Below are 11,618 nucleotides of genomic sequence, written 5' to 3'. Positions count from 1 at the left end.
TGTACTCTCTCTGCATTTTGATTTCAGCTCAGTTACTGTTTGACTACATGACTTGTTTGTTAATTAAAATGGCCTGTAGTGATTCTGACACCAGCTTTAACTTGTGTTTGTATTTTTCAAATCTAAAAGCTGCAGTTATGCGGTTGTTTTTGAAACGATAACTCGTGTCTACCTTTGTTATCTGTGTATATTTTTGCAGCAGCTGCTTTAATAAATTCTGTATTTCAGCCTTCTCTCTGTGGCCTGACAGTCTCTGCACCTTATTTGACCTCAGAGCACAAAAGAGGAGAAATATTTTGGGTTTTGTTTGATGTCCGACAAAGAGAGGACCAGGCCTGTGTGTGCAGAGAGCACGGTGGTCCGGCCTCTCCTGTCTCCTCACCTCGGGCTGTGTGTACCGTCTGTCCCGTCGTCCTTTCAGCTTCACCACCAGGTAAACACACACTGTCAGACCACAAACAGTAACAGGAGGAGGAGGAAGATCCCACACTGTCTCCACTCTGCTCCTGTAGAAACAGAACAGTGGGATGAGAAGTTAATTCAGATTCACATCAGATTCTAGATTCACACAATCAAAAAAATAAAGTACAATTCATTAAAACAGGAAGTCATTTCTGCAAAAAGCAAGAGATTTTTACGTATATTAACTCAGCTGTTGTTGTGTATTGTGCTCTTTACAATTCAAGGAATTTCTATTTTTATTTTTGCTTTTGTTGTTTCCAGCTGGTGTTTTTTAAAACTCTGTTTCTTTAAGTGGATCTTTGTTCTTTGTTTGTTCTGTATAAAATAAATCATAATAAAACAATGTGTTGTGATTATATATTTTTAAATAAAATCTTCATGTAGTGAATATTTCCCTCTGAATTTCAGTATAAAGTAGCAGAAAGTAAAGTTAAAGTACCCCAACATCTTACTGACTGTATTTGAGGTAAATCTACTTCGTTACTTTCCATCAGTAAAGTAATCTGCCAGGTGCTGCTTTTATTTCCTGTCACCGCGAGGCGGGAGTCTCCATCAAATCAGAACATGAGCTCGAGGAGGGACAGACGGAGACAGCTGATTGGCTGCTGACTCTGCAGCAGCGCGAGCGCAGGTGCCAGACTAGGTCAGTCTTTGTGGCAGAGACCGAGTCCCGGTCCTCAGTCTCTGCTCAGGTATGAGCCACCAGCCCCGGGTCTGACACAGCCAGGACACAACCCAGGACCAGCGGAGGACAGGTGGGGAGGGTTCACGTGCGTTTGTTTTCCCGCGTCGCGTGCAGCTGTTGTGGATGAGTCTGAGCCGGAGCGTGCACGATGCTGAGCGCGTTTAAGATGGAGGGACACGAGCATCCGGACTGGAGCAGCGGCGGCGGGTACTACGGAGAGACCGAGGTCTGTGCACTTCACTGCGGCTTCATCTGAGCTGAGCCCCGCTGATCAATAAACTGATCATTAGTCCTGACTGAGAGGAGATCAGCTCTGTGATTAATTATCGATCAGAGAGACTTTATCAGTCTGATTACAAATAGAAAATATATTGATTAACATGAAAAACTGAACTCAAGGTCCACTTACTGTTTTTATAGAGCTAGAGAGAATTTCACCTCATTTAAACACTGAAACCAACATTTACATCCGTTTAAATTATATTTTAGAATTTACAAAAATCTATTTGTTACTTTAATAACCTCTGTGTTAAATTAGAGGTTTTCTGTTAAGTGTTATTGTCGATGTCAGTTTTGGAGCAGAAATGATCATCTCCAACTGCTCTGTGATCAGAGAGAAAATCTGTCATTTCTGTGGAAATTTTCTCCCTTTAAAAAAGAAGCAAATCTTCAGATACACTTCAGTTACAACAGATCATTTCAAAGAGACAGAATTATTCTCTGCTGCAGGAATCAGGTTAAAAATCAAGTTACAGAGAAAATTCAGTTCTTTATGTTTTTAAGATTAAAGGTGAAATATAATGTAAAATATAATGTTCCACATTCAGTTAATGTTATGATCAGTATTTTATTGATCAGAGCAAAAAGCTTTCTTAACAGTAATATGATAATAATAATAATTATTAATAATCAGAATGATAATTTATTATGTTGACCAGATAACTTTGGTCCAGGACGTCACTGAGGCCAAAGCCTCTGTTGTTTTCTGTGAATTTGTCAGAGTTTAAAACATTTTTAATGTTGATTCCAGTATTTTACAAACAGGATTATTCTAATGCTTAAAGGAAATTTAATCTGATCTGAGTCAGTTGATTAAAGTGTTGATTTGTTAATTGAACAACTTCAATAAACAAATGAAAAAGATTAAAATGTAGAAATGAAACTTGCAGAAAACATTTAAACAGCTGCAGATCTTTAACTGAGACGAGAACGTTAAAACCATTAATGTTAAAATAAAATGTTATTTTATTTTAAAATGAGAAATAAATAAATACAGAGTAAATTTATGTTCATTGAATCACTGATCTCACTGTTTGTTCTGGTTAAAATATAAAATCACAGATGTGGACAAATGAACTGTGGATTATAATGAAGTGTGATAAAAACCATGTCCACTGTGACATTAACTACAATAATCAATCACTTAATCATCAGAAAATCAATCTGCAGCTGTTTAGATAATTGATTAATCAGAATTTTTGAGCAATAACCAAAATATGATCTATTTTTATCTTTTAAAGACTGGAGGTTTTCTGTGTTAGATCAGAATCCCACCACAGCAAATGTGATATTAGATTCATATTTGGTGTCATATTAGTAATAATATTGTGGGGTTTTAACTTCTAAAGGCTCAACACTGCAGATAAACACACATTTACATCAGAGCTGAAAAGATCAATTCAGTTGATCAGTTAATTTAGATCAAACAATTAAATGATTGATTGTGATTTTGTTTTGTTAAATAAAGTATTGATTAATAACTGTGTGTGTTTCAGTGTTACACAAACATGAACATGAGCAGCTACATGAACGCGCCTGGCATGACGGGCTCGGGCCACATGAACGCGCCTTACGTGAACCCGGTCGGGGTCAGCAGCCACTCCTCGGTGCCCGGCGGGATGTCGCAGAGCCCCGGGGCCGGGGCCGGGATGACTCCGGGCCTGGGCGCCATCAGCCCGCCTCCGCCGCCGCCGCCGCCGTACGGGACCGTGCCGGTGATGAGCCCGGTGTACGGTCAGCCCTGCGGCATCAAACCCAAACCGTACCGGCGCAGCTACACGCACGCCAAGCCGCCGTACTCCTACATCTCCCTGATCACCATGGCGATCCAGCAGTCCGGGACCAAGATGCTGACTCTAAACGAGATCTACCAGTGGATCATGGATCTGTTCCCGTTTTACCGGCAGAACCAGCAGCGGTGGCAGAACTCCATCCGGCACTCGCTCTCCTTTAACGACTGCTTCATCAAGGTCCCGCGCTCACCGGACAAACCGGGGAAAGGCTCCTTCTGGGCCCTGCACCCGGACTCGGGGAACATGTTTGAGAACGGCTGCTACCTGCGGCGGCAGAAGCGCTTCAAGTGCGCGGGGAAGAAGCCCGGTACCGGAGAGAAGGAGGCGGCGGGGAAGCCTCCGCGCGGCTCGGAGGGCGGCTCCGGCTCAGACTCCCCGCACTCCTCCTCCTCCTCCTCCTCTCCGGCCTCAGAGGTGAAGGGGGCCGGGGTGGACCTGAACCTGAACCTGAAACCACACCTTCAGTCCAGCCCGGTGCGCGTGCCCTCTCCGCTCACGCACACCCAGCACCTGTTCTCCCACCACCACCACCACCCGCTGCTGCTGCACGACCACCTGAAGCCAGACCACTACCCGCACCCGCACCCGCACTACTCCTTCAACCACCCGTTCTCCATCAACAACCTCATGTCCGAGCCGCAGCACCACAGGCTCGAGCCCGTGGTGCAGTACGGAGGCTACGGCTGCCCGGTGCCCGCCGGGACCCTGGTGGCCGCCAAAACCGGCCTGGATCCGGCTCACACCGACACCAACTACTACCACGGCGTGTACGGCAGGCCCATCATGAACTCCACATGAAAGAAATCTGACTTTTTTTTTTTTCTTTTTTTTTTTTTTTTGGGAGTAAAAAGCGAGAAAAAAAATTTATGTTTTTGTCCGAGGCCTGAAGATCTGTTTTCCCACAATCCACCAGTCATTTGTGTGTTTATATGTGTAACAGATAAAAATCTTTATATGGAAAACTTCATGTTTTTATTGGTTTTATTTAATTTGTCCCAGTTTTCCTCTAAACCTGGACTCAGTGTAGTCTGTTGGTTAAAAGTATTTTCTTAAAATAAATGTCGTTTTTCTGCAGAAAATAAAAGTTATTAAGTGTCTGTAAAGTGTCTGGCTGCCGAAAGAAAGAAAGAAACAAGAAAACAACAAATAAGCAATTAAAAAAAACAATTAGTAAACAAATAAATTGAATATAAACGAATGAACAAACAAATCCAATTTAAAAATGACTAAAAAATCAAGTCAAATTTTATATAAAATGGTACATTTTTACATAATTGTTTGCAACAGTGGGAAATGAAATTATAACAAATAAAGTTAAAATCTACTGATATTTCAGATCCAGTCTTTGTTTAAAAGGCGACATTAACACTAAATGGTTTCATTATCAGCTCAGAGATGAAGTGTCAGCAGATAACGACGTGATCTACAGAGAGAGGAGGAGGAGGTGAAATGTTCTCCACTTAAATCACATTAACATGAGACAGAGGTGACGTTTAACAGCTGATAATAAACCACAGAGGTCAGAGGTCACAGCTGAGAGGCAGGAGGACGATTATCAGCTGATTTAACACCGAGGAGATGTTTGGTTTAAAAACGTGGGACTCTTTTCTTATCATGTTCTGAATCCAGTGTGTTAGCATGCTAACGTGTGTGCTAATCACAGCTGATGATAGTAAATGTTACAACAGGGTTCCTGCAGATCCTTAAAAAAAATCATCAGGGAACCACGAATGTCTGTATGAAAATTTGGTCCAATTCATTCAGTAGAAGTTTAGGTATTTCACAGAATAAGAGATGAGAAAAATCATCATGTGATCTAATGAGATGGTTTGTAGTGAGTGACGCGCCTTTATTTTGAAATTCCTCCAGCATCTGTGTGGCTTATACCTGAAGGCGTAGTGTGTAGCTATGACCTTGGTTATTATTACTTCTACAAACATTTAGTTTGAGACTCTAAAATGTTCTTTCAGTTTCCTCTTACACAGAAAATGTTCAGTATATCAAACTGTGTCTTTATAGTGAACAGGACTGATCTGTTTTTATTAAAAGAGGAGGTTGTTTTTTATCTAAACTCAGGAATAAAACGGAATAAGATGATGTTTTAGTTGCTGTTTGTGATTTGATATGAACGGAGGTGCTTGTGTTAAATCAGCAGATGATTTTGTCTCATATCGAAGGATCGAATTGAAATCGTAGCAGAGTTTGTGATGAACTAACTCTGTGTCTCATTCAACAGATTTAGTTGTTGGTCTCCGGCTGCTCTGAAGCTTTAGTGTCGTCTCTCTGTTGAACGTCACTTTGGATAAAAGTATCTGCCAAATGAGTAAATGTCCTACACTCGATTCATTGTTTACACAGCCGTCAATGAGAAAACAGCCGAGTAAGAGCTTCGGATTTAGCACAGGGATTGTCAGTGGAAACTGATCGGTAAGAAGAAAACCACTGCTCTCACTCAGACGCTGCCTGATCGTCTTTAAAAACAGATTCACACTCTTACTTACAGCATTAAATAATCTACATGAGAGATTTCTTCTGTGAAAACCCAGGCTGAGGAAGGAGAGGAGAAAGAAAAGACTTAAAAAATGAATCTCTAAAAACCCTGAGTTCAGTTTTGATAAATAATAAAATAAAAAGATAAAGTTTCAGCAGATGTTTGATTGCACAATGAGAAGTTTTTATTTTGTATGTTTGAGCTGGTTTAAAGTCCAGGTTGTCTGTGTCATGAAACATTAACTCTTCACTGGATGACGGACACTTCACTGTGTCTGTAATGAAACCGTCTGACGGCGACCACGTTAGAGGTGGAAACAGGTTTCTCAGAGAAACAGACAGAGCAGGTTGTTCATTAACTTCACACACAGGATCAATGGATTCAGTTCAAACACACACTACGTCAGCTCCTGTTGAATATTAAACTCTTCAGTTGTAGTGTTTTTACATCCAGTCAGACACAAACAATCAATAAATACGAAATCATAATAAGAATTAAACACATTTTATCGACGGATGGATTATTGAAAATGCGACTGGTTTCTTCCAGAGCTCTGACCTGAGGTCGTGTTTCTGACATGAGTTCGGTGTTAAAGTGGTTCATGTCAGCAGAGGACTGTTGTTTACAAACCGACGACAACAAATGGACAAACAAACAGCCGCGACACCGGCTCCACTCACAACGACAACACACTGATGTTCAGCAACTTAGTGTTTGACTACGGCCCTGACAAACACTGGATGTTTAAAACTGATACTGATGTTTGGAAGTTTAAAAAATCTGTTAATAATGTAAACATGCTTTATATACAGGTATAAGTATGGGTATAGGTATGGCGCTAGAGAAGAAGTCAGCACAGTTATTATAATTCATCCTGAGGGGAACATGAACGTTTTTACCAAATTTCATGGCAATTCATCCAGTAATTGTTTAGTGTAAAGAAAAGAAGATCAATTTAAGGGATCTGTATCAGGATGTTATGTGTTTATGTTTAAAAAAAAACACAACCAATATATAGTTATGAGATTTTTAAGCTCAAAAATATCAGTACCAGTCTCAAAAATCAGCAAATCCTCTGACTGAAATGAACATAAAGGTCATTTGAGACGAAAAAGAGAAGTGAGAACGACCACAAAGAGACGAAGAACGACAACTTGAAGAAGTGAAACGACCACTAAAAAACACAAAATAATCTGAGATACGATCCACAGCAGCGTTTCATGAGACGAAGATGAGCTTCACCACAGTAAAAATCCCTCTGGAGAAACAAACAACTTAACGTTTTTATGATGTGACATTGCTGTGGTAAAGATTTGTTTATGTTCATGCACAAAAACAACTCAGGATCTCGGTTTGTTCAGGTGTTTGTTTACGATAATGTGGTTAGAAGTCGATAGATATAGTAGATATTTTACTGGATAAGTCAAACTTTGACCTGTTAGTGGCGCTAGAGCACAGGTCAGAGGATCACCAACTTTGCAGGGTTCATCCTCTGAGGAACAAGAATGTCTGTATAAGATTTCATGACAATCCGTCTGATAGTTGTTGAGATATTTCAGATTGACTCTGTCATGGAGCCACAGCGTTGACAAGCTTAAAAACATGGAGTCTGAGGTTTGAATATTTCACTCGGTGTAAACGTTCAGACGATGCAGAACACGCGTGTTAATGTAACTTACAGGACATTTAAAGGTAAAATGATGTGTTTAATTCTCACAAAGACACATATGGCTGCCGAGGTGTGAGGCCTCGTCTCCTCAGACTCACCGCCGCCATCACCGAGCGTCTCCGTTTGCTTTAGAAAGCAATCAGCACGTTATGAATAATAATGACCTTTTCCTGACCAGGAATAATGGGAAGGCTGCATGCCGAGCTGTCCGAGGTCAGAGCTTAGCCGGCGACAGTCTGTTTGGACAAGCAGCGTTTACCACACATACACACACACATGCATACATATGAGGGATGTCCGAACTTCAGCTTTGTATGCACATTTATTCATACAGTCCTACACAAACCCTGCAGGAGCTAAAGGCAGAGGAACTCGCCAAATATTAAGTTATTTATAAATACTGGTTTGTGTTTCCATCAGAAGGAAAGACAAGAGACGCTTTTAAATCAAGTCTTTTCAAACTGTTTATGTTGTTTGAAAGACTCAAGAGATACAAGACCTCAAGGAAAATGATCCCAAAGAAACGCAAAATGAACGAAAAGACGCAAATGATCATAAAGATCACAAAACAAACATTAAGCGACACAAAACTGACCTCAAAGAAACACAGAAGGAGTACGAAGAGACGAACCACGACCACTGAATGATTCAAATGACCACAGAGACCGCAAAATGACGAGGAACAATCAAGAAAAAAAAACACAATATGACCACAAAGAGATGATGAACGACCTTGAAGAGATACAACCGTGTTGTATGCCATTGTTTTGTGTCTCTGTCTGTACGAGTCTCTACAGGACGAGTGTCTCTGTTTTTAGTGTACAACAGAGAACCTTTAAAACTAGTTTATTCAACGTTCTCATTTAGGAATTCTGTATTTCCTTCATTTGACCAAACTCTGATCTGTTTGTCTCTCTGTCTCCCGATTCGTCCTCAGACCTCTGGTTCTGGTTTAAGAGCTCGGCCGAGTTTCTCCTGCTGCCGTCTGACCGTGTGTACACTGAGCAAACCTCCACATCTTCCTCATATTTGCACTCGGCTTTATCAGGCCCTCGACTGGTTTCCAGAACAAACTGAGCAGAAACAGAAAAACGCTGCTGACGGGGTGAAAACCAGCGGTCTGTTCTTGACTCAGTCCCACCCTGACTCGTTTTTATTTGGTTCATGTATGTGAACGTGAAGTTTTGATATCAGCCTTGAAAGTCCAAGGCCTCGTTCTCCAGGACGTGTTGTGTTGTGTGTCAGAGTGTGTCGCCTATGTTTGCTCAGCAGCTTTCCCCTCGGCCTGACAGACCGAGCGGCAGCAGACTGATAACCCGAGGCTGCGGCCGTCTACAAAGGCAGCAGGTTTTTAATACAGTTAATCATCATCTCTGCTGCGCTTTGTTCAGCGGCTCAAGCAGGGACGATGTGGGTCTGCGACGGCCTCATGTCAGCTTCAGGGGCTGACATGGGTCAAAAACCTGAAGCTTTTTCATGTTGACTGTGGTTTGATGCATTCAGGTACACTTGGACAAGCTTTAGACACAACATAAAGCTGTTGCCTCTTTAGCATCTATTTTGAGACGTGTTGTGTTGAGTAGGCTTATTTGGATCAGCTATTGGTATTGGTATTGGTATTCAGCATCATTGTAAAAATGTATTTGTTTACTTTTTGGGGATTTTGTGGCGGTAAAAGCAGCTGAATTAGCTGTTAGTAGTTCCTGTTTGCAGGAACATGGATGTACTGACAGCTGTCACTGGATTACTGAGACGCTGAAGAAAACTCAAAAATTTAAGATGATCTTTTTTCTATGATTTCTAATGGATGTTTACTCTCGATGGGCAGTTATGAGTTACAACCTCTGACTTTGTTCTGAACATCCACGTCTATTTCAGACTGTGTCCTGTAATTTACCGATTGTTAAAATGCCGTCTGACGTGGAAATCTATCACTGAGGGAATAGGAGTTAATAATAATAAAGAAAATTTGGTGATATAAACGTCTGTATAGTAACTTCTGTAAATGCTCCATGTTTAACAACCATTAGAGGAATTTTGATCCTAAAAGATTGAGAGAATAAGCACATATTTACTTAGCTATTATTATTTTTACTTTCAGCTCTGTATTGAGAGTCTTTGGAGGACGATCTCGTCTCTCTTGTAGCCAGACTTTTCTTCAACGTGAAATATTTTTTCCAAGTGCAGAATTAAAGAAGAATTTCTCATCTTTGATCTCAGTGTAAGAAAAGTTTCCTGCTCTAATGTCGAAGTGATGAGAACAAACATCTGAGGTCTCACAGTGGTGGGCCGTCTTTGAACCACTGATACTTAAAAAAAAAAGAAACGGGTCCATCTTAGATAAACAGCAGTTTGCCATTCATGGACATGTACAATGACGCTTTCTTAAGGCGAAAAGAGCTTAAGAGTCAATCTGGGTGCCTTTCAGACCTCCAGCCCGGCCACCCAGAGAGATCTGGGATCTCGGGGGTAAAAAACTGGCGGGGCAACGGTCAACTACAGCTAAACGTCAGAGTTATTGGCTGAAACGTTGTCTTCATTCTCCCACATGTGAAGCGTGGAAACCCTCTGAGTTTCAGGCTCCATATTTCACTTCTCTCTGAAGGTGAGGTGCGGCGCCACGTGCAGCGTTGGACTCGGCCAACCGCCTCTACACCGAGCGGCCAAATAAAACAAGTCACCAGCAGGTCACCTGATGGTACAGTTTTACAGAGAAAAGGCTTTAAATGACATGAAGCCAGTTATATGTAGTGTTGCCTAATAGCTGGCGACGCAGACCCCGCCACAACAACAAAAAGGCGGCCCGAGACGGCGCCTTGATTCATGGGAACGCCGTGGCTCTGCCTTTGTGGCCGCTCCTCCACTGAGCAAATACTCCAAACTGTTCATTCCCCCGCCGGCCCTTTCTCTCCTCCACCACATTGTTTGTGCCCTCGCATTTCATTCAGGATGGAGGATGGAGGAGGGAGGGGGGGTTGTTCTCAGAGCCACTGAGCAAACAGTGGAGAAAGGATCCTGCCATCTTTACTCTGTTCCCAGGAGAACTTCGCCTTTTTAAATTTTTTTTATCTGAGCTCCAAGCTGTCGAGCTGAGCCCAGAGTTTGATGTCAGAAAGCTGAATTAATTGCTTTAAGCCGAAGGGGCGGGCCACCCATCACCAAACGCTCCCTGAAATGTTTTACTGGAGATTATTAAAGCTTTCCCTCTACACAAGGTGTACAAATATTGGAGCGGCAGAAGAGTCCAACTCTGTTTCCAGCCTTTTATTTATGGTTCTGAATCATCTCAAAGAAAAACGGAGGATGGTTTGCTCGCTCTTAGTGAGCAGTTTTTAAGGATTATGTCCACAGATTATTTTAGTTGTGTCTTTCCTGTGCAGAGAGTCAGGTACACAACAAACTGAACATAATTTCTGAGCATGTAGTTTTCTTCTTCTTGTCTTTTCATCTAAATCTCAAAATAACTGACTTCAAATCAAACTATTTTTCATTAGCAAACTCCAAACATCTTCTCTACATAATCTAAGTATTGTTCTTTAATGAAATTATTTGACTGGAGAGACAATCAAAGCAGTAAAGACAGAGATGTAAGTCGGCTCCGCAAAGACTGGATCCTACACTTCCCATGATGCAGCAGGACAACATCTTCTGCCTGGTTAAAGGAGACAGAATTCGATTCTAATCTGGTTTTTAATTTGGGGAAACTCAACCGTGTCATTTTTTTCTTGTTGGTTTTACTGACCTCAACCTCCCAAGAAATCATGGATGAATAAAAGGCCAAGTCGTTTCAGGTGTCATCAGTATGAATTTTTCATTTCACGCCACATTTTTAACATTTTTAACCCCTCACTCAAACAAAAGGCCGTTAAAGACATACGATGTCCTGAATATAACCTGGTATTTATAGTTGATCATATTATTGTTGTAATTATGACAACAAAGGTCCTCTCACCTTAACAAAGGAATCATTAAAAAAATAGTTCTTTCTGTAAACATGACTGCACTTTTTGTGCTTAAATCAAATCAAAGTGTTGTCAAGTAAAAAAAAAAAGGTTTTATTCTTATAATTCTTATAATCTTATAATAATGTTGATGGTGGCATCAAAAAACATTCATATGTGTTTTTCTGGACACCAACAATGTTTTATCTTGTCATTAAATATGAGGGTTCGTCAATAATAATAATAATAATAATAATAATAATTAAAGAATATTCGTAAAGTCAATTTTTCTTGCTTT

The 11,618-nt window shown here is 41.0% G+C and overlaps 1 protein-coding gene across 1 annotated transcript; it reads left to right on the top strand.

The window, feature by feature from the left end:
• The first annotated feature begins 1,046 nt into the window (after positions 1-1,046).
• Positions 1,047-4,549, top strand: LOC108872471 (hepatocyte nuclear factor 3-beta). The gene is made up of 2 exons (XM_018660153.2): positions 1,047-1,373; positions 2,923-4,549. The coding sequence occupies exons 1-2, from the start codon at positions 1,296-1,298 to the stop codon at positions 4,015-4,017; spliced, it is 1,173 nt and encodes a 390-aa protein (XP_018515669.1). The 5' UTR covers positions 1,047-1,295; the 3' UTR covers positions 4,018-4,549.
• The last annotated feature ends 7,069 nt before the right edge of the window (positions 4,550-11,618 follow it).

This window comes from Lates calcarifer, linkage group LG7_1 (genome assembly GCF_001640805.2).
Source record: "Lates calcarifer isolate ASB-BC8 linkage group LG7_1, TLL_Latcal_v3, whole genome shotgun sequence".
Taxonomy (NCBI): Eukaryota; Metazoa; Chordata; class Actinopteri; family Centropomidae; genus Lates; species Lates calcarifer.
Note: the sequence above shows the minus strand (reverse complement) of the source record. Positions and strands in the feature narration are given on the sequence as shown.